We start from the raw sequence: 26,642 nt of genomic DNA on the forward strand, positions 1-26,642 counted from the left end.
GAGGAAAAAGGGATACACTGCAGATACAGAACCCCATGCTGATCACCTGTCTCTTCCCCTGTATGCACAGAAGGGGTCAGCACATCTTTCTCATTTTCCTTTTTTTCCTTCCAAAATAATAGTTGGACATGACAGGAGAGGAAGGCTGAGGACTTTCACAGTATTGCCATGTCTCCGACACCAGACACCAAAGCAAACAGGATTTTTATCGTGGGATCCAGGGCTCTGAGCATCCTCTCGGGTGAAGGACCATCACCACTTTGCAAACTAAGGGTTTGGTTTGACTAGCAGGAGTCAGCCCCCTCCCCACCTGCACCAGACACCGAATGAAACAACAACTGAGCAAGTGGTGTACCATGGTGCCCCTGCAGGATCCCAGCCTCCCCCCCAGCCCCCAGCCCACCGCACAGCCACGCTGCATCAATGAGGGGCACCACGCTGCTCTCTGAAAGGACTTGTGCTCAGCTTGCTGAAGGAAAGAGAGCCCAAAGGCAAAATCAAGAAAGACCAACCTCTGGGTCAAGTTGCCATCTGTCATCCTACATACAGGGAAATATTTTCTGAAAAAAAATGGTCATATAATTGTACAAGAACCCTTAATCAAGAATGACGTGACGAATAAAACGCCACCTGCCATCACCAGCAGTGACAGGCAGCTGCTATCCAATATCAACACGAATACCTTTCCCCCCATGGAGCACCTATTGATCGGAACGGGATTAACAGAGGTGAGGAAATTATTCATTAAGTCTTCCAAGGACTTGGCTAAAAAAAGAATATCTGGCATCCAGGAGGAGGTATTTAAGAAATCAATCTTTTAAGAGCCTAAGGAATTTCTCTAGGAACTGATTGAGCTGATAGGTGCCACACAGCCAACGAGACAGGTCTCAGAGGAGAAGCAGCTCCCCAAGATGCCTGCCCTAAAATAACATTTTAGCTCCCCTAAAATAACATTTATAACTCCTTCCAAACCCTAATGCACCTGCCAGGAAGAGGCAGCAGCTCCTCCACCCCACTGGCACAGCTCTCGTGGTTTCAGCCCTGGAGCTGTGTGAAGCTCTTTGACCACAGTCAAGGGCAGGTGGCAGGGGCTGCTCTGGGGGCAAGAGGAGGAAGAGGTGGAGGAGGACTACATGTTGCAGTGCCAGGATGGGCAAAAGGTGACAGAAAACCGTGAGCACGGAAGACTCTTGTATGTACAACAGAGGGAGTAAGCAAGCTCTGCTGTCCTCCCAAGTTTGTCTTGGTCATATCCTGTAGAGAAAGCATGTGGGGGTTGGAGGGATCATTTCTGCTCAGCCACAAGCTCCTCTGCCAAGGAAAAGCCTTGTAGCGGTGGACATAACCACATTGCTCACAAAGGGCCTTCCACCCCTTTGGCTGCTGGCGAGGGTGAGCCCTGCCCTGCCTGCAGTCACGCCAACCGGCCCTGGCCACTTTTCCTGCTTCACATCTATAAAGACAAGCCGAACCATCTTCTTAATTAACCACAGCACGCCTAGCTTTCAGGGAAGTCTGGCACCCCTGCTATGACAAGTTATGCAGCACAGAAACCCCAGCCCTTTTGTTCTGCAGGGCTGGAGGCAGAAACAACACTCCTCGGCTCACATCGGGCAGCCCCTTGCCCTCCAGGGGCACCCAAATGTGCTCCTCAGCCACCTTCCTGCTCACCTGGGGGTCACTGCGCTGAGCCACATACATCGGGCTCGGCAAAGCTGGAAATGCTTAAAGCAATCCTCAGGCAGGCAGGATTATGCTTAGAAAGTGTGAGAGGTATGTGCTGCTCGCTCATGCCCTCCGCACCTGAAAGATTAAATGACTGGGAAAAAAGATTAGATTGGGAAAATGATAATTATGGTTACGTACCTTGTCCTCTAACACTGTGCTGAGCACACGTTTATGGGAAGCTATGCAGTATAAATACACACAGTGCTTACAAAATAGAAATCATGTAAAAACTGAAAAAAAAACGAACTGGGCACACGTTCATCCCATTTTGGGGTGGGAAGCGGAGCCCCAGGGATGGGCTCCCTGCTCCAGCAGCCACCGTGCAGCCCCCAGTGGGGCTCGGGAGCTGGCTGCAGAGGGGGCAGAGCCCCCAGTGCTGCCTGCAGCTGCTGTGCACACAGGTGGGAAGGCGAGTGCAACTCCTCCGTTTGGAGAAAAAAACATTGGAACAATTAAGCTTGCCCAAAAGCGGCTTCAAATGACTAAGCAGTTATTGCCAATTTGAAATTTTGCTCTGGAAGAGTTCAGCCTGTGCTGCCAGATACATCCTTACCTTCTCTTCTGGGCTTAATAAAGCCAGTTACAGCCTTACTGGAGCACACTTCAAGCATCTATTAGCATGCCCTGGTATCATGAGAGTAGGTGGATTATTCCGGGTAGGGTGCGTGAATTTTCCGAGCAGGTAAATACTCGAGCCTGTTCTCACAGCAGCTCCAGCTCGCGGAGTTTTTAAAGACTTGTGAAGCACCGATGTGACTGACTCTCAGGGATATGATTCAAGTATGAAAGAATCAAAGTGCCGATAAATTAATGAATATAAAGCAGCGAATTCAAATATTTGTCATGCAGTCCGGAGGTGTTACAGCTATACATCTTGTTTTCCTCAGCCACGCTATTGCAATCACTGTCTGGCATTGCCTGGAAAGCACACGGCGAGCTGTGATGGGGAGAGAGAAATAACTGCACCTCGCTGTTATTTACAGGTAACAAAGAGGTCTCCAAGTTAGCCGAGAGCACGGCGGAATGAGGCTGCTGAGCTGTACAAAGCAGAGGCAGGGAGCAGAAAGTCAGAGCAACAGTCTATTGACCTACATTAACGATGTTACACTCTGAAAAGAACGCTATGCTCTTAATTACTTTAAAGATTTTCTTTATTTCAGTAATAGGTTTTGGTGAGGAGCACGTTGCTGCCCACCTGCCGCACTTCAGATTGATCCCTCCAAGGTAATGTGCAGTCAGATATTCATGCTTCAGGTTGATCGATACGAAATAGCTTTCACTGACTTTTCTGTACCAAATATTGCTGCATTATTTTTGAGGAGCCTTTGGTTAAAAGTGCCAGAAGAAACATGACAAACGTTATGTTTAACATTCCTTTAATCCTCACTCTCCACATTTCTGCTGTAAATTGAAGTGCAAAACAAGTTTTCAAAGCAGACACCCCCCCTCCAATGCAAAATACAAACCAAAAATATTTCAATGTATCTAAAAACCATGGAACAGTTGGGCTCAGCATGAGAGTACAAAGAAACCAAAGCTAAAAACAATTTGGTGGGCTTTGCAATTCCTTAAAAAACCCACTTCTCCCCCCAAACAGCACAGTTACACAAATAAATAGATATGCATATAACTTACCGGAGCAAATATCACCATACACATTTACAAAAGGATTTATAATCCAACTTGCGTCTCCTGAAATAAAGCAAGGTTTGTCTCATACTAAAAATAAAGGCTCCCAAAAGCTTCTCGCAGTGGAGAGGGAGAGAGAGAGGGAGGGAGGGAGGGAGCGAGCACCAGCTCCTTGCCTCTCTTTTTATGAAGCAAATAAGGAGAGCAAGAAAATCAATGCTGAGAGAAAGTGAGCTGATATACCAATCAGGCAGCAGCCTCAGCCTTATTTGCGGAGGGATAGCAAAATGGTCATATTATTAGACAATGACTACACACAGCCTAAGTGGAGAAATCTAATACTTTCCCCGTGGCAAGAGGCTGATTGCTTTGTTGTGGTGCAGGTACCACCACGGCGTGCTGAGATGCAGCCCTGTCCTCCCCACGGTGCCTGCATTCAGCTTTGTTCTGCGTGCATGCTCTGGGGGAAGGAGCACCTCACCATCACTGGGCTGAAGTTGGGCTCAGCCTAAAGAGCCTCTGAACCTGACACTTGCAGGTTGGGGGCTCTTTGCTGTGTTTTGCAGACCTCACTGCCGTGCCTCTCACTGCCTCTCAGACAGCCGCCTGCAGCTCCAGCAAGGAGCCCACCCAGAAAGGGGATCAGACCTTTCAAGTCGCATTTACTGTAATGTGCACTGAGCTTCTCCTCTGCCCTCACAGAACTGGACATCCAGAGCATCTCCCTCAACCTCGGGCTTTTTCCACTTCTTTAGTGTCAGAGAAAACCTAAGGGGAACCCACAGATTCCCTTCTACCAAACGGGAAAAGTTCTGCACTATTAATTTACCCAAAGAAAACCTTCACTGTGCCCCTGTTTTCCAGGAGGAGGAGAGCACAGCAGGAGCTTAGCTCACTGCCTCCGACACGCAGGCATCTGCTTGCCAGCAGCACTCATCCCTGGCAGCTGCACACTGTGTCCTTAGGATGCTGCCACACCTGCTGCCCCTGCACCGAGCCACAAGGACCCCACAGCCCATCCCTGCAGACCCCTCACCAGGTTTCAGACCTTGGCACAAGACGGCTCCACGGCTCCTTCCCTTTGCAAGGAGCCCGGCTCTCATCACAAGCCCATTGCCCCAGCGGTGCTTTGTGTAAGTGAGACCGTGAATCACACTCCGTGCTATTTTTTTTCCCCACCAGCCCTGGGTTTATCACTGTTTTGCCCTCTTTTCCAGACTCTGCAACAAACGCATGTGACTTAATAGATGAAACACAATGTGAACTTTCTCTTTTATTTGGAGACAGAAGTTACATGCTGGCGTACAGAAACACCTGCTGGGTGACAACAGTTCTCCACAGAGCAAAATCTGAGCGCACTCACTTTTCCATAGCAGTTTGGAACTCAGATTGTGCCAGGAGATCTGCAATTCACAGGGAAAAGCATAAAGATACAAAGCAAGGGGACTGAATGCACCTGATAATTCCTGATAAATCAATTTGTCCATTTGGGGCTGGCACTCCCAGCACTGGATGCTCACAGCCCGGGCACAGAGGATGCTCACACAGCCCCTGACGAGCTCCAAACCTCTGGGCCTGTTTCCCACGAGTGGGAGCCACATCGCCACACTGCCAGATGTCCCTTCTGGCACCACGGCCCTGCCTCTCCAGCAGAGGCAGCTCGCTGCCAGCCAGTGCTGCGAGGAGACATCACGGTGCCGAGGGAGTTCTCCAGGGAGAGATGCTGAGGCGCTGCTCCACAGCTTGGTGTGTTTGAACGGAGGGGAAGGCATCCACCTGCTGCTGTGCCCACTGCCCACCCGAGTCACAGCCACACCGATCAGACAACCACGATCTTCTGCATTGTGCTCAGGTCTACAGCTGGCCCTGAAACTCGCTGCATCTCACACAGACCAGCCTCCTGCTGCAAGGCGTGACCAGAAGTGAAATGCAAGCACCCCTCCTCCTTCTCTGGTGGGATCACTTTATCTTCCCTCCCCACCTCACCCCTGGATTATCAACAGCTACACTATTGTTGCTACTTAAAAACTCACTGAAATCTTTGGAAAACCTCAAGAAACATCCATTAAAATAGCTTTGCAGAGATGCCCTTGGGAGCTGCCAGACCTTGGCCCTCTAAAACACTTGCCCACCTGGGTACCACCTGCACAGGACATAAGGGAGCAGGACGCAGGTTTAACCAGAGCATGACGGGTGGCAGCAGGTGATACCCTATCCTGTCCCACAGCTCCTTCAAACAACGCTGCAACACAGGCTCCGTGATGGAAGAAGACCCAGGCTTGATTTTTTTTTTCATCCCAAACCGTGACACGCCATGAATGGATCAGGTCTAACACTGCTGACAGCAGATATGTTGGTGCTTGCTGATATGGCAAAACTCTCCTTGGGATGCAGCAGGCCCTGCAGCACTGGTGCTTGCTTTGGCTTTATTAGATTCCTTTGGAAAACTTCATTTGAAATATTGGATGGGACACTTTACATCGCCAAGCATAAAACCAGGCTCTGCCAGTGTCAGCACTGCTAGGACACATCTCTCTGTGCTGTATCAGAGCTTTCCACTTTTGATTAAGCTGGGAGTTTCAGAGCAAACTAAGATGCTTCATGGGATTTGAGCTCCAAACTCCTTTAGATACCACTGCAGAGCTGTACACATCCAGCAGATTTCTGCCAGCTTTGCTGCGCCACTCCAGGGTCTAAGGAGACTCAGCCCCTGCCTGCAGAAGGTTCCTGGCCAGAGCAGCTGGAAGGGATGCAGTGACAGCAAGGGCTGCAGCCCAGTGAGAAAATCCTCCTCCACTGGGACAGAAGCAGAATTAGGAGGCATCCTCAGGAGGACAACATGAGACAGGGCTGTTTTTCTCCCAGCTGCACTTTGCCATCTCCCCTTACATCCCCCAGCACAGGATGCCTAAAGCCCACTTGCTATGATGGGAAGGGCAAGGAGGGAGCCCAAAAGCACAGGGTAACACTTAGACCCTCTTACTGCTGTGCTGCTTTGCTCTTGGTACAGGTGTTCATATCACCCCAGCAGCCCTGTTTTACACATCCCACCACGCAGGACCTGAGCTGGAAGGTTTTCAGCATAGAGCACCACGGTCCTCAGCTCTGCCCGTGGCTGCATCACACCTGCCTGGCTAGGCTAAAGCAGGAGCAGGCAGCTACATCAGTGCCCGTGCCACATTCGCAGGACCTAATTAGCACTATCAGAGCCTCCATCCCAGCTGTGCTGTAATGACAACATACCTGAAGCAGCCGCTGCAGATAACCCACCAGCCCAGGGAATACTCACGAGGGCTGCCCGTTTGCCAACAGAGATTTTTCACATGTCCCTCTCAACCTCTATTTAAATTTGGGAAGGCAGAAAATTAACAAAGTCTGAGATCTAACTGGAGGCCGTTTGTTTTTCCCATGGAAATGGAACGCTTCCTAATGAACCTCCCCTCCCCCTGCGCCGCCCGGCTCTGGATGCAAATATTGCTGCGAGTTTATCAATCTGCGCCTTGTTTCACGCTGTTTGCAATGCTAATGAGTAAACCAATTTTGACATATTATGTAAGCCAGTTTCTGAAACAGAGATTCTTGGCAGGCCAAATGTAAACACAGACACCCTCTTGCATCCAATTTAAATGAGCATGTTGCTGAAAGCACAGAGGGCTTGATTCTGTTGACTTATTCCTGATTTACTCCAGTGCAAAAAAAAAAAAAAAAAAGTGGAAAAACAAAAAAACCACCACCCTTCAATTCAATTACTAGTGCAGCAGCAATTTGCAAAATGGATCTAATTTTGTAACATGGAAATATGCTGGAATAAGCTAATGCAGGGTGGTGACTGGGGCACCGTGTGAGCATCAGCACAGCACACGGCCAGGAGCACATGTGCCATTCCAGATGGAGCTAATGGAGGAGGTGACAGCTCTTCCCTCCCCACCTCCCCAACCAAATCCAGATCCAGGTAGGGGACAACCCAGAGGGTGACTCCTTTTAGCCTCCTGGCTCTTCCACCTTGGCTTTGCAAGAGGACCTTGCACACCTTGGCAGCCCCATGAGCCACTCATCACCTCATCCACCCAGCCTACTGTGAGGTCCCCAAACTGGCACCTGGCCCCAGCACCAGGACAGCTGGACACCCTTATGGATGGATCATATCCAGCCTTTGCAGGCTGTCCGAGCAGCAGAATGACGTGCTGGAAGGCACGCAGGTTGGATGGCAGGTTGCGGTGCCCAGCAGTGCTCTGCCCAGTGACAGAGGGATGAGCCAATGCAAATTTAGGGGTAGCAGAAAGAAGGTGACATGCATTTTAAAGGCACCTTAAAAAACAGCTCTGCTAGAGAACTGGACAGGATTCATTAAAGTGAAGATAAGCTGGAATCAAATCTCTAATTTGCACTTTTCACAATACCATCTGGAACATTTGCATCTGCCAAGAGCACAGCGTATTTCTGCGGAGAAGCAGAAGCAAATGGGGTTGCAACATACCTGGAGGTGGCCTTTACCCCTCTAATGGATCTGGGCATCTCCAGAGTGTTTTAAAGCTAAAGCACAAGTGTGAAGCTGAACTGAGCTGCTCCCACCACAGCAGAGGAAAAGAAATGAGATGCTCTGCTGTGAGGTTGGGTGTGCTTCTGCAGAAAATATTTATTACACGTGTCAGGGATCCTGCCAGGCATCAGAGCTACAAAGCCCAACCCTACGTTCAATCCTGTGTCACTTCACAACATCAGGACCAGGATGTCATTAATCATACCTGGCTCTTTTGCATTATAAAACAAATGAAAGCACGAGGAAGAATACTTTTAGCCTCCAAGCAAATATCCCATCCTGAGCTTTCAATGATGACAGCAAACCTGAGAGCTCTTTCCTTCATGCTGTGCAGCACTTTCAAGCTACGATCATAAGCAGCCGAAATGTCACACATTTGCTGGCTCATCAAGTTCCACCCTGCAATTTTGGAAGTACACAGTTGCTAAAGTAATTCAAGGTTTGAGCATTAAGTTTTTTTCTCATGCCATGCCTATACATGAAAAAGAAGAGGACAGTGCTCAAAAACAGGGCAGCTGACAGGTGAGCATCACTTGGGATGGAGACAGCAGGGAGATGAGCTGCCAGCACCCTCTGCAGCAAAGACTAGGAAGAGAAGAGGCCCTGCAGACCCCAGAGACCACACAGGACCTTGCCCAAACTAGTCTAAGCCCAGCTCTTTGCCAGGCATCTCCCACCCCACTAAGCATGACTGGTTAGAAGTCTGGCTGCTACTCCTGGCAACTCCCTTTGGAAAGCCCTCACCATCCACCCAAACACCTCCTGTATTCCTGATGGGGTTACTGCCCACTCCCCCAGCCTGCTTTTTCTTGTTGCTTTCCATGTCTTTAACATTAAGTACTGTTTCTGCACTTCTAAAATACCAAAGACTAGAAAAACATAGAACAAAAATAACCTGAAAGCCAAGTGGGCACGAACTGGATGATGAAAACAGCACGGAACAGGAGTGAATCAGATTAATTTCTATTGTAATTTTTGTAGCTATTTAACAGGAAGAATGAAAAAAAAAAATCTAATTACTGTCAACTGTAAGTTTTCAGCTTCCCAGCCAGCAGAGTGCTGTTATTAAACTACTGCATAATTGCCTCTTTTACTCCGCTTCCCACAGAAGTTGTGTTATTTCACTCATAGTTAAACTCATAATATTGGCTTCATAACTAATCCTGTCAATTGAAATCCCCGGGCTGGTGCAAGGATAAAAATAGCTGAGTTGTTTCGTTCCTCAGCTTTCCTTCAAAGCCTATCTCACAAGAGCTGGGGCCGCAGCTCAGCAGGGCCACATCCCTCTGACCCACAGCTACCTGCAGGAATGTGCTCCAGCTGAGCACAGGGCATGGGGATGGAGGTGACTGCCCCCAGCAGGACAGCTCCTGCCCATCTCTGCCTCCTGAGGAGAGCTGAGGTGAGATATTTAACATCACACAGCTGAACCCCACCTCTAAGACCCAACCTTTCTGCCCACCCCAGGACTTCAGGCTGGCGCTGAAGTTTAGGTGATGCTTGCAGAGGCTGCGGGTGCACGGAAAGCAGGGGTTTCTGCCTTCCCCAGACACCAAGCACTAGGTATTTATCTCACACACAAGACCGTGCCAGGGCACCGAATTCCACATTCAAGCAAAGAAACTGAGATGAATGATCATTAAAAGAAATGGTGTTTGCTGCAGGAGAGCCAGGCTCTCGCAGGACTCCACACAGCGGCACATCCTCCTGCCAGCGGGATGCTTCTCTCGCCCAGGACACACAGCAGGGCTATAACTTCTACCCAGCTCAGGTTTGGGTGAGGCGACAGGGCTGGAAATAGTGAAGGAAGGTGGCTTTGGTCTCACACCCAGCCCTGCTATCCCCAGCTCCGTCTCTGGAGACACCAGCCCTGTGCCAGGGATGCTCTCTGGTGGGCACGCACAGAAACTGCTGAGAACAGGCAAGGAGCAGATGGGAAAGGATGCAACATCCAACACAGGCGTCTGGCCAGCAGCTGCTTCCCCTGCAAGCCCAGGACCCCAGCTTTGCCCTCCGACAGAGCTGCAGAGAACAGGAAACAATACTAAACCCTTCTCCTAGGGCTTCCACACACACCTAGAGCAGCTCGGCACCCATTCAGCTGCTTGCTTGGCTGCAACTGATGCACAGCCCAGAGCACAAAACTGCACAAAACACTCCAGCGGCACCCCGTGCCTGCAGGGGAGCCACAGGAGATGGCTTCAGCTGAGTGTTTTCACTCCTGGGAGAGCCACCAAGCAGCAGCAGCACCACCTTTGCTTTCCCAGTTGAGATGAGAGGAAGGAAACTCATTTATGTCATTGCACAGTCCCTCCGTGCTCTCACACAAACCAGGGCTGCTCCCGGCAAGCCCAGCCTGGAGATCTGGGTGTCCCCTGGGGCTGGGGCCAGCAGCCCCAAAGATTTAAAATAAACACAGCCTGATGTAGTTCTCGTTTTCTCACTGATGTTTGTGCAAGTGAACCTGCAGGCTGACAGCCCTCCTTGTCCAGTAAGCCTCAGAGCTGCAGAGAAGCTGTGCTACAGGCCAAGGTTAGCCCTGCTGGTGGTGGCACTGAACTGCCAGTGCCTGGCCTTGGGGTCAGGGGACAGAGCCCACCTTCTGGGGCCTGCCTCCACATCTGCAGGACATAGAAAGGATGAAGGAGGGAAAGGCTCAAGTACCAGGATTGAAGGAAGCCCATTACCATGGGTAAGAACTGTCCCTGCACAGTTCTCTAACGATGTCCAAGTACAGGAGTAGAGGAAAAGGCAAAGGAAAGTGAAGCTGCCAAATATGTGGGCAAGAGGAAGAAGCACTGGTGAGGGGACACCATGTGCAGACACCCAGAGCACCACAGCAGACAAGGGGGTACAGGCCAGCCTGCCTCTGCTGGAGCTGACAGCAAATGCCTCCTCTTGGGATGCTCAGCCAGGTCCTCGAGGAGACATGGCAAAGCAATCACTCTCATAAAGCAATCACTCTTATCCAGATGTACATCCCTGGGTAGCAGTCCTTTGGTGCCTCAAACACTGCTCTGCTCTTCCTCTGTGTCCCCAGTCTCCAGTGCCTGTGGCATGTCCATTTAGTTCTGTCAGCTCTTCACCCCCCAAAGAGAAGGGGGAATGAGAGTCCCAGGCTGTCCTCTGCTCCCCCTGATGTGGCACAATGTGTTCATCAATCACCACAGGTCCTTCGGGAGGAACCTGGAAGAGGAGAGCACAGGCCACGTTAACACTACATAAATCAAGTTTTTAAAGTATAACTTTCAAATCTTCAAAAATCTGGTTTGAGCATGCAAGAAAGCGTGCTTCAGGTCTCACTATTCCTCAGATTAAAGTACTGTAGGTGAATGGGTAAAAATGCATTTCGGCTGATGATTTGGCCAGGGGAAAAGGAAAAGTGCATTTCTGCTTCAATAGCACCTAATTAGCAGTGGGATTTTAGATGCAAAAGCAAAACATAGGCCTTGCCATCATCTTCTCATTTAACAGTTCAATCAAAGAAGTCATCAGCCTTCCTTGGTGGCTGTAATTAAGGGTTTGCACAGAATGCAAGGCCTGTTGTGCTTGCAGCTGAGCAGGGAGCCTTTCCTTTGGCAAATCTTGTATGCCTGGGTGAGTCTGCAGGCCACATATGACTAAAAGTTTTCAGCCAGCTCTTAGCAGAAGGCTTTCTCCCAGATGTGGGGCATCCCACTGCTCCAGCTCCCTCAGCAGTAGTGGGTTGGCCATTTGGTGAAAGATTCCACCTCTCTAAGGGATGCTCAAGCAAATGGCCGCTTTCTTGGTCATGCACTGCCCTATCTCTTCAGCTCTAAGACACGTTGACCATGGAAGGTCACAAGGGCATCTCGTGTAATCCCAACACTCAATAAAACCAGCCATGCCCATGACAGAAAGCAGCATTATCCTTTTTTTCCTCTGGCTATATCTTACCAGAATCAGCAGCAGCAGGGGTCTTCTGAACATCAACTTCAGGAGGGTCAGGTGCTGAGGTACTGTATTTCCCCTGTGAACGAAGGGGAATGGTGCATTTTTTAAGTTCTGCGTTAGGCAGCCGCACAAGTCCTCTAGGTGGAACTTCCCTTTGGAGCGCAGGAGACTGTCCTTGTCCAAGCATCAGAAGGTGTCTGTGCAAGTCAGCTCATTGTCCTTAGACTTGTGCACATTTTTGTGAATATGAAACTCAAGCATTTGTTATTATTTCTTGATGTGAGGAACCCCCCAGCAGCACCCCAGTTTGCCCAGTCTCACGCAGTGCACGCAAGCTCTCACCTGTGAGCTCCGTGCCAGTCACTTCCAGCAAATGGATCTTAAGTGAGCTGCCCAGGATCAGGAACTCCTTCTGAATGAGTATTTATAAATCCATCACACCCCAGCTGTTCCAGGCTACTACTGGTGGCTCTTTGTAGCTCTTTCTACCCCATCCACTAGCCTAGCAATTTACTCTTTTATTCTCCAGGCACATCACTTCTCTTGGTAGAAAAGCAGTGCCTGCTGCTGCCATCTAGATGAGCTCCACCTCATTAGCTCTCTGTTTCGTTATGAAACTTGGCTGTAAACTTATTTGCTCTCTTTCTGCTCACACCTCTCCGTTTCCCTCTCTCTGCTATTATCTCTCTAATTATATTATTTCATCCTGTAATGAATGTAGCGCTTGTAGGAACGATGCTCTGCAAAATTACCTTCTATTTGCATTTACATCTGAGCTTTTATCTTTACACAGAATAGATAAAGAGGGATGAGGAGGGATCTGACAGTTACCAAGAAGCAGCTCTGGCTGAACTTTTCACCAGCTTTGGAATTACTAATGCTTTTTTTTTTTCCCCCCTCCAGTCTCTCCTTCTTCCCCACTTGCATTTGTCACACCTTTGGCAGGAACCCTCTGCAGCAGCCTCTCCTTCTCCAGAGGCACTGACAGCTCTTTGCTCAACCAAGCCACCTGGGCCACCACACCTGCAACCACAGTCAAATTTGGTTAAACAGGCTAACAGGGCTAAAATCCACAGGAAGGAGGAGGGAGTTCAAATAATGTGATCTTGTAGGCTTCATTTGCTTCAGAAATCAACTTGGAAAATACAGCCAATCAGGACTTATAGAAAACATAGGTTTCAGGGAAAAAATAAATAAAAAAAATTACTGTATGTTGACTAGTAAAGCAGCCAACCCCACATGTGGGCTATTTATGCAGCAGTCAAGTAGTTCTGGTTTCAATGCCAACATGAAAGCCACAAGCCCCCATTAAGCTCTGAAATTCAGTATCTTGAAGCTCTGCATGAGATTCCCCCATGCCATCACTACCCACCGAGGGGTAAAGTGCTTCCAAATTGGATTGTCCATCCCTCCCTAAACAAATTCCCAGCTCCACAAGATGATAATCTCATCTTGGGAGCTGAATCGTGAAGCATGTGAGACAAGGCTGCGAGCCGATGATCAAACTTTATGAAAATGCCCTAGCTCTTATCAGGAGAGATCAAGCTAAGACGGATCAGAGAATTGAAATCTCATCATTTCATAAATCAAACCACCGCCTGCGTGCTCCCAGTGGCTGTCCAGGAGCACTCGTGTTTGAAGGACTAATTGCAAACCAGTATGGTTTTCTTTGCTCTTTTCCAGAAGATAAATTAACAGAGATATCACAGAGATGCTGTTCTCCAGGCAGCAAGCCATCGCTAGGTCTGCCCAGGTGAGCCCCCCGCATCTCATTTACCTTACAGTGGAGGTTTGCAGACACCTGGTTTTCTCTCACCACAGTGCTTGCCTGGTTTATTTCCAGTGCAGCAGAAGCAGCCAGCTCTTCCCTGCCATTAGCACAGGACGTGCTGTGCCCCTGATGCAAGGCACTTCTCTGCAATCCTCATCCCTCCAGAGCAGCAACTCTGGGTGCTGGGGCTAACCTGGTGTTCACAAAAGGTTGCACGTACTCTCTGAGGCAACACAGGTATTGCTTATTTATTATTTCTTAAAAGAAAACTTCCAGAAACACAGGCTCTTTGAAGCCACACCACCCAGCTCAACTGTGCTGAAGCCAGCCAGCAAATTCAAAATTTATTTCTGCACCTTGCTGAGGATCAGGGAGCCAGCGCACACACAAGCTGACTCACAGCCGAGTTATTTCAGCTGATGCTTAAGACAGGACTTGCAGACAATAAAGCAAACATCCTGCTCAAACTAATTGCCCTCCCCAGAAGCCAGGCAGGTAGCAAGCCATCACTTCAAACCTCAGCTAGCACTCCCAGGCATCTCTAAGTGCTCGTCTCCCCTTGAGGCAATTAACTCCTAACTCGCTGACAGTTTCTGTCTCCAAGAAGCAGATCCTAAATTATCGGCACAGGACTTTGCGCTCATATCTCTAGCTTCTGTGCTCTTATTCCCTTTCATCTGCAAGGCTTTGCATGGGTTTGTGTCTGGGCGTGTGTTTTCTCACACCAGTGGATTCATTATTTATGGGGCCGAAAGAGCCAAGCTGCTCAAATGGCTGCTCATCATTTAGCTCTTCTGCATGCCTCTCAAAGGCATAATAAACATTATGGGAAAGCAAATATCAGGCTCCGTGGGGTTGCTTGAGGGAAAATGGAGATGCTACCTCGTGGGTGCCGTGCAGAGGGTGTGCCACGTGCCACGCTGTGTGATGGACCTCATGCCAGCAGCTGGGGCTGCCAGGTCCCAGCCCTTCCACAGAGCCCTCCCTGTGCATCCCCAGGGGTCTGCATGCTCCAAGGGATGCTCTGGGTCAGGCACCTTCCCAGCATCACCAACGTGCTTGGTTTTAACAGCTTTGCCAAACAGCACTAGAGGGCAGAGCTGTTTACCCTCAGCATATCTGACACCAAGTAAAAAAAACTAAAAGTATGTATTTTCAGCAGCATCTGAATTCTAAATGACTGCCCAATCTGCAAGTCCATTAATATGCAAAAGTCACACAGCACATTTCTGTCTAGAAGTCACAAGCACAGGCATTAACAAGCCAATGCCAAGCCCGGGTTTCCTTGCTCTGACTGCCTTCCCAAAACCTGGAAGACCCCATGTGTGGGGCTGCCTCTTGCTGGCAGCACTGCCAGCCTGGGCTTCTTGCAGTTGAGGACATGGGGTAATTCCAAATCATCTCCACGATGGGCAGATAGCAAAGCCTGTTTAATTCCCATCACTGATTTTAGAAAAGGACCTTGCAAATCAGCAAGCTTTGATCAGAGCCCTGAGATCACAGACCTCACTGACACTCCCCTGGCCAGGCTTGCAGCTAAGCCTCTCAGCAGCTGAGAAACGCTTCTGAACAGACACAGTGTTCCAGGCTTTATTTAGCTTTGATTTTCAGAGCAGAGAGCTTGTAGGAGCCCCCCCCAAGGCAGTAAAGCAGGGCTGTTTGAGGGTACATCCACCCGCCCACGCCAGGAGCCTCAGTGAGCACCTCCACCAGTGACCACCACGGCTTCCAGCTCTCAGCTCACTGCACCTCATGCAGGAGGGACAATAATCCCCAAACCTGCCTGCTTGCCCTATACAATCCCAAAGCCTTTGTCTGTCATAACAATCCCTAACTTTCTTATTGCACTTTGCTGACGTGCTCCTGGAACCAACTGCCCAAGGCCTGGCTGCTTGAGGAGACGTCCAGCTGATGGGCAGCAACAGAGCAGCGGGGAAGGAGCACTGAGAAACCCCAGCTGAGGATGCAGGTCCTAAGAACCCCACTCCAAACCACTCAGATATCATTTTCTTATTATTTCCCCAGTGCACACACAGTGTGCTTTTCTTTATTATCATCAAAATCAGTCACCCTGCAGGTCTGCCTGCTGCCGGGAAGGGAAGCGGAGGAGTCTTATGTGGAAAGTCACTGTTTGTTCCAGAAACAGGGGAACTTGCTTATGAAGAACTGTAATGCATCGTACCAGAGCACCTGGCCCCGCTTCCTACGATGGCACTTCATAAGAAAACCTCTCCTGAGAGGGAAGAGAAAAGGCCTGCAAGATACAGCTCTGAGCACAGTGCATTAATGGCTTAGGTGACGGCATAGAATAAAGCCGGCGATCTTGATAGTCTGAAAAAAAAAATAAATCTATTATTAATACTTACAGAGCAGGAAGGAAATTGTAGTTATATTGGTTTTATGTCTCAGTCACACTTTGCCCCTTGCCACAGTTACTTTGCACCACATCCCTGCCTCCCAGGCACAACCTGCATTTCCTTCCTCGCAGAGAAAAGGCACCGCATTGACTTGTTTTTGTGCAGAACTTGCTTTTAACATCACCCAGCAAAGAGGGTTGGCAGGGTCCTCAAGCAGAGGCCAGGCAAGCTCTTGCCCTGCCCAAGGCAGGGGCAGCTGTGCCATTTCTGGCAGATGTTTGTCCAACTTCTGACCCCCCGCAACTGCAATTCCCCAGCTTCCTGGGGCAAATCCATTCCAGTGTTTCTCAGCCCTCATATTTAAGTTATACATCCCTTAATATCATTTCTGCTCATTCCTACCACCAAGTATGTAAAAAACTGTCCATTCCCTTCCTTTCTGTAGCAGCCCTGGAGAACCCATCCACAGCAATCTCATCTCCTTGCAGTTCCCACCTCTCAAGACTGAACAGCCTTAGTCATACAACTTTTTTCCCCTCACAGCCTCTATTCTCAGAATATTTTTGGTGTGCCTTTCTGTGCTCTGCTTCCCCAATTACCTCTTCTTTTGAAGGCAAAGCCCAAAACAGGATGCTTTCCCAAGGTCTAACCAGCATGGAAGGACTGCTTCTCTTCCCCACGAGGCAGCTGCCATACCCCACACCTACTTGGCTATTGTGCACCACCACCCTTGTTCCTTCAGGCTGGGAAGCAGCAGCTCACAACCAGAGCCTGGCCTCAGGGTCCCCTGTGGGGTCACAGCCAGGCTGTGCTGGTGAGGCTGCTCCTGCACCTCCCCAGAGGATGCTTACAGGAAACCAGATGGCTCCAGATATTTTCTCCACATCAAAGCCAACTCTTAAATTACCTCAAGGAGCCACCAGCCTCTTTCCACTGGCTACATAATGGCCCAGGCAGATTACGCACCACAATTTAATTACCCTAAGAGCTCCTGATCCCCTTACTCACTGGCTACTTTGGCTTGCCTCGTGCACACTTTGAGTCCTACCCTGCACATCTCCATTTACTCACATGCTGCAGAAGAAGAAGCCACCAGCAAGGACCAGCTTTAGGTCTGACTTACACACACACATTGCCTGCTCAGCTTCCATCCATACCAGCCACTAGGTACAAAACTGCTGCTCCTCCCTTGAAAGCCACAGCCCAACAAGCCTCTGCAGATGGGATTAATGATGGTCTCTTAAAATTTCAGCCTGGTTGGCCTGGAATCACCTGCACCGAGTTAGACCTTCAGCTCTGGTGGGCTTATTTCAAGCTGCCAGGCCAGGTGTGGCTGGGTTCCTCCTCCTGCTTTGCACAACACTCGAGCATCTTTTAGATTGCAGCTGAACTTCCCTCACCCCTTATCGTGCACTAAACAATTTGGCGTGCAGCTATCTTCTTCAAACAGAGTCAGGCAGAACATTAAGATGGATATTGTTCCTGCTCCCCAAATGATTATAAACAAATTACTGCTGGAAGGAGCAGCATTATATTATCCTAACATTAGATCCACTTCTTTGGCTGGCTGGCTGGTTGCTGTCTAACTGTGACTGTGCTTGGCATGGGCAGTGGTGGTCCAGCTCTGCTGGGCTCATTTCATAGAATACTTACATTTACTCATTTGATTTACATGTTATCTCCAGGTCTGCTGCAAGTCTCATTAAAAAGTCATAAATTATGAGCAATAAACTCACAAACCATATGGAAGAACTAGCCCCGTACCAAGAAGGACACAAAATACTAGCACCCTACATAAAATGAAGCAAGGCCAGACAAGGTCCAAGCAGCATTACAAAGCTAACACCTCCTGATGTCCATGACCAAGGCTGAACCTGGTTCAAATCACCCCCAGGTTTTACTGTACAGCAATTCGTGACTGTAGCCCACACATACCTGCAAAATCTGCTTGTGGCAGCACATATGGTGGTTGTGCAGCAAAATACCTGAACGGCAGAAGCAAATTCTCATGATAATCATAAATGCTCAATTAGCTTAGACAGTTTTTCAGTGCCTGCTCAGAAGCTGTTTGACTATTTAATTATTTAAGCGTAGAGCAGCCTTTTTGTTACTGCAAAACTGGGGCCTGTCATCAGGCGATAAATAAAACACACACAAACTGCTACCTGAGAAGCATCAAGGAGCCAGAGAACCCCAGGGCCTGGACAGATTTAAGATCAGAGCATAGCTGTCACTTGGCTGTGCCTATCATCACATTAAATGTGATGGGCACGATACCTGCTCAGGTACTATCCAGGCATAGCTGGCCATCCAGGAGGAGCTTGTGAAGGGGGCACACAGGTGCTATTCTGTGGGGCAGTTTCACGCAGCCTGCGCCCATTCTCACCCCCATGATGCTCTCCATGCCCGCAGAGCCTCCCTCTCCTGGTGTTGTCTCCTGCAGTGGGCAGGAAAGGCACCCAGCACAGGGGCTCAGAGGTACAGGGCCAGGACCTTTGGGCTGGGGAACACACTGAGCAGCCTGGGATCTCTTTGCCTTGTACCTGCAGCTCACATTTTGTCTCATATGACTGCCTTTTTTATTTTTTTATTTTGAAGAGGTATCTCACCAGTTAGGAAAAAAAAAAAAAGGACCAAAGAATATCCAATGTGACATTTAAAAACTGAGAATCACCTTGTAGCTGCAAACCCACATAACGAACGTACCCATTTGCTCCTCTTGTATCGTGCAAGTATTTTTAAATTCAACTTTCATAAGAACGTGCTCCATAAGAAAGAAAAAAAAGCCTCTTTATTTGTAATATAACAATTTGATTCTCTTTTATGATGTTTGCATAGTTTTGTTTAATTTTGTAGAAAACCAAAACAGAGACTGGGATCAAAGAGAGTGATTTCATTAGAGCTGATAGGTTTTATAGAGCTCTGCAAAGTTCCACTGTTGCCTGAAGATGTTTTAATGCCGGAAAGATCTTTGCATTTCCAGCCTGCCAGTTTCTGTTAAAATTAATAATTGCAGGCATAAATGGGCTGCTGGTTCTTACCTGAGCTGTGACTTTAGCACCCAGCTCAGAGGTGACATCCTCCCATCTGCAGCAGGCAATTTGGGGCAGGCTTAGAAATGTCAGCCAGGTCACTGCCAGCAGGTGACACCACGGCCCATGCCTTGGATTAACCAAAACTGCAAGTACTTCTCTGTACCTCAGGAAGGAATGAGTGGGAAAATGAAAAAAAAAAAATCACTAGTCTCATGTTTATTTCAGCTGATCATGAAGCCTCTAGTGATTTTCTTAATTTTTCTTTTCCTTGTTTTTGTAAAAAAAAAAAAAAAAGAAAGAAAAATCCGCTGTAGTAGGGTTGTCAGTGACAAAGCTTGACAATGTTGTGCAGTACATAACCTCAGATGTACACAGGCTTAAAGGAGGCTTTGTAGGCAGTGTTACTAAAATACAAACACATCCAGTCAGCTTTAGGGTAATTGATACTGTTTGTGGCTAAAACTAGTCGACACAAAATCGAACAGAGGTCACAATCTGCCCTCACCTTTGCATGTATAAAGTGCTGGGAGGCGATGGGGGAAACAGGCTATTATTTACAGGGCATATAATTAAAAATTGAGTATAAAATTTCCCGAGGCCATGCCTAGGGCCCGCTGTTGACATTACGTTCCCATGTTAGTACAGACACCGAGATGCAGTTCCCTCGGGAGATGCCTGGCGTGGCCAACCCAAGGCCAGGTATTCACACCCTGGAAGAAATCTTTGGCTGCTTCTGTATTTTTCTCCTTGTTTCTCTGGAGCACAATTATCCTGGCAGGGTGAAGTTCAGTCGATCCATTCCAAGCTGGGCTGGCTGCACTGAATCAAGATTTTAGCTAATTAAAGAACTATAGCAAAACAATTTTGCTCCCTCCCTTGTTTTGAGGTTTGGACTCAGGAAAGCAGAGAAGCTTTGAGACTGTCACGTCCAGGACTCCTTCTGGCGAGGCTGGCCTTGCTGCCAGCCGTGGTTATTTTGGTGCCTCCTCACGGCTGAGCAGCAGCAGCCCTGGAGGCATCTGATGCAGAGGAATTTGTTCAGAAATCTCACAAGCTAACAAAACGTGAAGTTCTCAGCAACCCCCTCTTTGAAGAGTGTTTTTCTTAGGAAAACAAAGTTATTTCTTTGCCAGTTCTCCATTCCCAGCTCCACCACCAGAGATGATGCTGGGATGGGACCGCCACATCCTTCCAGTGACACCACTCACCTGGGCCTTCGAGCAGCCTCCATGGTATTGCTCCTGCACCAACTTCAGCAGATGTGGCTTTCCTCAGTGCCTCTGCTATTTTAAGGCCCCCATCCTCTTTGCAGAAACATATAAAGAAATGCTAAAGGCATGTGAGAGCCACTCCAAAGTAAAGGCACTTTGAAGCCTGGGTCACTTCTGAGGTTTCTGTGAGCTCGGCCAGGCTTCCTGCTGGGCAGAGATGCAAGGGAGAGCTGCTCCCTGCCTTGGAGCTTGGCTGTGCTTGCTGCATGCCCCCGTGTGTCCAAAAATAAATGGAGATGCTCCATGTATCACCAGGACAACAGCCAGGGGGTTTTAGGGGAGGTGGCATGCAAAGGAAAAAGCCAAGGCTGCATATTCCCTGGAGCTTACAGCAGGTAAGAACATAATACAGATATTTAGTGATCTTGTTGTTGCTATAATCCAGGCAAAGTCACAGCTGAGTCCTTCTGGGGCTTTGATTTTAACGCTCAGCCCTTGTAAACACGCTGGCTGAACTAGGGGTATGAATAAAGGCAGCGGGAGGTTTTTCTTCTGCAAAGAGCAGGGGAAAAATATTTTATTGAAAAAAAATATCACAAAAACAGACTTCTATTTAAGCAATTTCTTTCCAAAATTTTGGAGAGGATTTCATTTCCTCTTGAACTTGACATCAAAGCAGACATCATGCTTGGGTTAATAAGCACGAGAAGCGAAACCAATTAAAATATTACTGTCACCGAAGGCAGACCTGACTGGGTGTAACAGCCTGCCAGATTTTCACTGATGTGGTGATGAAACACAAATATTTATGAGCCAAACGTTGCCTCCACCATCATTCAGAGCCCTCTGTGTGTTCCAGCACCGAGTCAGGATTACAGCAGGGGAGGTTCGTGGCAGATGAGCTCTTCGCCTCAGCCCCCCCTGCCAGGGGAACAGCAGCAGCTGCACTTTGTCCCTACGCCTCTCCTCTTCATCACAGCATTAGGCAAATGCGAATGAAAGCGTGAGGCAGGGTAATACCACTAAGAGTGAAAAATCCGGAGATAACTTTGAAGTGATGAATCCAGACGCTGCACAGAGAAAGCCTTATTCATACCACAGCAACAGGGCCCCTGCATTATTAAAAGGAGCAGCCTTGAGCTCCCGGCAGACAAAAAGGAACTCTTCTCCTTTACAACCAAGGCACAAGAAGAAATGGCTTGCCAGCCTCTCACTGAAAGCCTGCAGCCAAGCCAAGAGCTGAGCCTCGGTGGCAGCCCAGTGTCCTGGAAGAAATATCCCAGCAGTGCAAATCTGTACCTGAAAATTACACCTACCTAATTAAGAATATATTCCTCCATGTCTATGACATCTATCACTACAGCTCAAGAGGGATTTGTGTTGTTGTTTCATAAATATCACCGTTGCCTGCTATTAAGGCCCAAGTCACACGTTTGAGTTTAGGCACAGAAATGTTTGTTTTCTGCATCATTTGAAGGCTTCTACATTACAGAGTGCAGTAACAAGTGCAGTAGTTGTGGGGCTGTGTCTGTAAGTGAATCACTGTAATTCTTCTGACATACTCTATCGTGCACTTTTTATGTACCAAAACAAAACAAAACAAAACAAAAAAAAACAACAAAAAAGCTCCTCAGCTCAGTTCACGTCAAAGCAGGCTGCCCTAAGACTGGCAGCCTTCTGTTGCAAGCTTCTCCCATCTTCATAGCATGGTGTTCCTGAGAACTGAACGGAAATAAGTAGCTGGGGTTACTGAGGCACTGTTGTATTTTTCAGGAGGTTATGGGTCTCCACCGTGGTACAGAGTAGGAATAATTTAGATAAATCCTTGTCAGGAACAGTTTAGGCTGATCCTGCCTTGGGGCAGGAGGATGGCCTCAATGAACTCTCAGGATCGAAAAGGATGAGAAATAACTGAATCACGTGGGAAAAATGTTACTGATTGGACGGATAAAGCTGAGTAATTACTGCATTACCTTTCTATGTCTCTAAATGACAAGAGATTCTGTAAAGCCACGTGTGGGCTTGGTTTTGGAAAGACCACACTGCTTTTGCTGAGGAAATAATTGCTCATTTCAAGCATCCTATTCCCAAATCCACTTTCTGGGTCACATACTTGCTCCTATGTAATGCTCACAGAGGAGGAGTGGCTACAGATCTTTTAGGAAAACGATAAATTTAATTTCAATTCTACTGTGATCTACACTGCATCCTCAGAAGGCTGTGGGAGAATACAGCAGCCAGAAACGAGAAGTGAGCCAGTTATTAAGTTCAAGCAAGACGTTAATTAACCTCCAGGAAAAACACCTCCAAACCTATAGGGAGGAGAAGGAAGGAAGGGAACGGTGCACGACTCGGCTCTTGTCTCCTGCCCAGGTCACCCACTGCCTTCTCCACACAGAAGGAGAAGGTGCAGCTGCTATCTCTACAAAATATGAGCAAAAAAAATCACCTTAAACTAACAGAGGGGAATTCCAGCTTGGCCTACAGGGAAGAACCACAGGTTAGTTGAAATGCTGAACCAAAGATACTTTACAATCTCAATACCAATTTGCCCACTGCCCTCGGGACAAGGCACTGCCTCCCTGCTCTGCCCCAAAGGGCCAGCCCCAGGGCATCGGCATGCCCAGAGCCATGGATTTTCACAGGCTCTGATTTCTCTCTCCCTGCTTCACAGCCAGCAGCAGCCACTGAGAGCAGACGAGCCCATGCTGCTAGCACTTTTCCGAGGAACCAGCACTGGATGTTTGCTCTTTTTATGTTCTTCTTCCATGAACACAGCCCCCTCTGGGCTTCCAGTGTGACCACTCTGAAGGCAACCTGCACATCTCTGTCAGGGAACGGCTGGGTGTGATCCTGCCTCTCACACACGGGCACTTATTTGCCGTCAGTCTTCACTGATGGAGAAGGTCAGCTTGCCTCCTTTCTTGCCTCCAAGCACTTTGTACTTAGTCCCTTGCAAAGAGCATCCTTATACCTGCCTTTAATGTTAGGGTGGTTGCAGTTCCCAGATAAACACAGATTCTCCTCATAGGGAATTATTTCAAACTGTCCCATTTTTTTTTTTTTTTTTTTTTTTTTGTTATATCCTTTTCTCGTAGACAACATGCACTGGTGAGATAAACTGGCAGCAGGTGAACGGGCAGGGGAGTGGGGATTTCTCACGTTTTGGATGTTACAGGAGGCAAGCACAGGAAATCGTGAGTTCCTAGAATCGTTACAGCTCTGCTGCCAAGCCTCAGCTCGATCACAGCACGAGGAGCAGGAGCTCACCTCGAGAAGGGATGAGTTGTATGCAAACCTTCCTCCATCAGCATCTTGCTGTCTCACTGCAGCAGCACAGGCTCCTTTCAAACCACCTTAAATACCATTAAAATATCACTCATAACACACTAATTGTGCACTAATCCATGCACCTTTGGCTGTCTCAGATGATGAAATTATAACCCATAGTACAGCAAGTGGGGATCATTGCTCTTTGTGCCAAATAGCTTTTCCCTGCACTCAAGATCATCATGAGTAGGTTTTTATATGCTAAATTTATGCAAATAAATGCCACTTTGGCAACTTCTTTTGTCAGCACTTTTATGACAAGTTACATACATAATGCAATGAATCTGTCCTGCTGAAGAAAAAGGCAAGCGTTTCTGAGGAAATAAGAAAAATTTAGGGAAAATATTCCAGTCTGGAACAACTGTCAGCACCTTCAGAAAGTTATTCATTGTTTCCTTCATTGGTGAAATTTATTGCAAACAAAGAAAAAAGAAAAAAAGAAAAAAAGAAAAAAGAAAACAAAAAAACAAATACAGATTGAAGCAGAGAAGCCTCCCAATGACCAACCTCTGCACAACAGCCCCCCACCCAGGATGCTGGGGCTGCTCTCTGGCACAAGCTGGTGTTCAGCAGGAGCTTTGGCAGCAAAGCCTCCCTCTTCGCAAGCTTCCCAGGGCCCTGACTCACCGCCACAAACATCTGTGGCACATTAAGCTGTGCATCTCTGAGCTGGGAGAGCAATGTCCTCTATCTGACTAAATAAATCACATTACTGCTTCAACAGACATCACAGTAAGGACTCGATACCCAGGCAGATCTTGTTAGCGGAGCTCCTCAGCCTAGCACCTCGGAAGAGGTTAATCCATTTAGTCAAGCCTTGAAAGATCAGGCTGCCAGCAAATTTCACCGTATTACACCTGGGATCTGCACAGGACAGAGATTTTTGGGTGAGATTTTATTTTTTTGAGAGCAGAACATCCTTCCCCTGCAGTGGCATCTCCCAGCACCAGCCACAACTGGTGGCTATTTTGAAGTAGCTTTCTAAATCACAGCTGCAGGCAAGCTCCTGGGCTTCAAGAGGGATCCCTCCCTGATTTTGATGGGAGCATGAAGTAGGTTGTTGCATAGGTAAAACCAGAGATCTGTGTTTGTTTTTCTAACACGCCATGATCTGCTGACACATATAATGCAGATTACAGGCTCTGAGTACATTAAAAAAGGTCAGTATCACAAGGTTGTCACAGGGCATGGAGAAATAGACATCTTTCCTTAAATTTTCTTATAAATAATGAAAATTTGTGACTCTTCAATCTGCTGATGCTGAATCAGCTGCTCCAGCTGAGAGATGTTATATCCAAAATATTCTGTACCTGGTATCTGAAACAGCAGATGCTAACGGTCCTCCATCTCCAGACACAGCATTTTTGACCTGGGAAAGTCTCTGCAGTTATGATTCCATCACTGTTCCCCTCTAATGTGTAAGAAAAGAGCAATATGTCTTATTGGTTTGCTTTTAACCACATTTTATGGGATTCAATGTAAACAGAGCCACCTGTGCAAAACCAGGAGATTCCAATTAAAAATAAGCTCAACTGCTAAGATGACCCAGCTGCAATAAGCACAAGGAAACACAGCTCCCAGCCAGAGAAGGATACATCAGTTTTCCCTGTACTCCACTTTCCTGATGTGTGCATGTGAAAGGCTGTCTGCTAACCCAAAGGAGAAGATGGACAGAATGTCAGTTAATGGTGGGCTTTTATATGTTCATATTCCATCTGAGCAATACGAAGAAAAGTGAGTTTGAATGCTTAATATTTTCACCTTTATTGAAATTAAACATTAAAAAATAAATAAAAGGTAAATAAACAAAACCACCTGCTGCACATTCAGAACAATTTCAAAGGTTTACAGTGATTCCAACGAACTCCACAGATCACAACAAATACACTCAGGTGTAAGTGTTTTTTAAAAATTCACCTGGCGTGGCTAACATTACTGTCTTTGTCCATCACAAAATCCAGATGAGCTCAAAAAGACATCACCGAATATTTTAGACCAGGAAAACTCTTTATTGACTGCTTCTGAGAGGTGAACAGAGACTTCGTCAGGACTGGAAACAGCTCTCATCTTCATCCATGCTTCCACATTGTTAAAGATGTAATATATATGTAAATGTATATATCATGGTATATAAAGATGAATATAAATAATATCACAGACTTCATGAAACAAACTCACAGCAGTACAAGCCTCCCCACTGGCCTCTGCACCAGTGAAAGTACCAAGCTGCTGGACCACTTACTAAACACAGTTGCTCTACTGCACAAACAGCAATACGTGCAAAATCACACGCGAATGTATTTCCACCCACCAGGATAAACAAAAAGGTTTCCCTAGAACACAGATAGAGTGACTTTGATATCACGGTGCCTTGGAACGCAGAGATAATGAGCTGTCACAGCCAGGAGCAGCTCGGCACCAGCGATGCAGCTCCGCGTGGTCACAGCTCCCAGATAATGCTGATTGCTTCAGCATTTCTGTCGGGATCAACTTGACACCTCAGGCGGTTTGGAGAAGAACCATTTAGACAACATACAAAATCCAACCACATTCAGAGGAAACTAATTAAACAGAAAGCATAAAATACTTCTAAAGCATTAAATGATGGCTGGAAGGACACCTCAGTACAACTGAACTGACCGCAATTCAGCAAAGTCTCTGTTCTTCTGATCCCAAAACACTGGGAGCTTAGAGCATTCAGGAAACATGTTTGATTGTTAATCTCTTGCCGTGAAACCATCGTTGGAGAAGGACAGCAGCAGCGATACCTACTGAATGATCCTTTCATGTCACTCGCTGATATAATGATGCTACACTTACTTCCATCGACTAGAAGATGTGCTTATAAGGGATAAAATTTTACTTTCAAGAAGCCTTCATAAATATGTTAACTTTTTTTTTCTTTTTGCAGTTTTGGAACTGCAGCCACTCTATTTTTCAAGGGGCAGCAAGGATCCCTCCTGCAGCCAGCACAACCTCCCCGAGGCCGTCCTGCTGGCTCTGCAGCAGGGAGCAGCACCCAGGGCCGGCCCCAAAGAGCAGCTGGGGCTCATCCAAACCTGCTGCTCCCCAAGCACGTCAGCCCAGCAGGCCCTGTGCACAGACTCCAAAACTCCCCTAACTGAG

General features: G+C 47.7%; 1 protein-coding gene and 1 long non-coding RNA gene across 3 annotated transcripts in view; both read right to left on the minus strand.

Moving 5' to 3' along the window:
• SYNPR (synaptoporin) overlaps positions 1-26,642 on the minus strand; it is a 90,679-nt gene that overhangs the window by 33,454 nt on the left and 30,583 nt on the right. The window contains exon 1 of one of the 2 annotated variants that reach the window (XM_068694379.1): positions 3,364-3,525. The exons of the other annotated variant lie outside the window; for it this stretch is intronic. Within the exon in view, the coding sequence (XP_068550480.1) occupies positions 3,364-3,387 (24 nt within the window). The 5' untranslated portion in view covers positions 3,388-3,525. Of the gene's footprint in view, positions 1-3,363; positions 3,526-26,642 lie in introns of those variants that run through there. 2 annotated transcript variants of the gene reach the window in all.
• LOC137862380 (uncharacterized) lies at positions 15,559-17,524 on the minus strand. Its single transcript, XR_011100214.1, has 2 exons — positions 17,012-17,524; positions 15,559-15,914 (listed from the first exon to the last, which is right to left on the minus strand). It is a non-coding gene; the product is annotated as an uncharacterized lncRNA (long non-coding RNA).

This window comes from Anas acuta, chromosome 11, assembly GCF_963932015.1.
Source record: "Anas acuta chromosome 11, bAnaAcu1.1, whole genome shotgun sequence".
NCBI classification, from domain to species: Eukaryota; Metazoa; Chordata; class Aves; order Anseriformes; family Anatidae; genus Anas; species Anas acuta.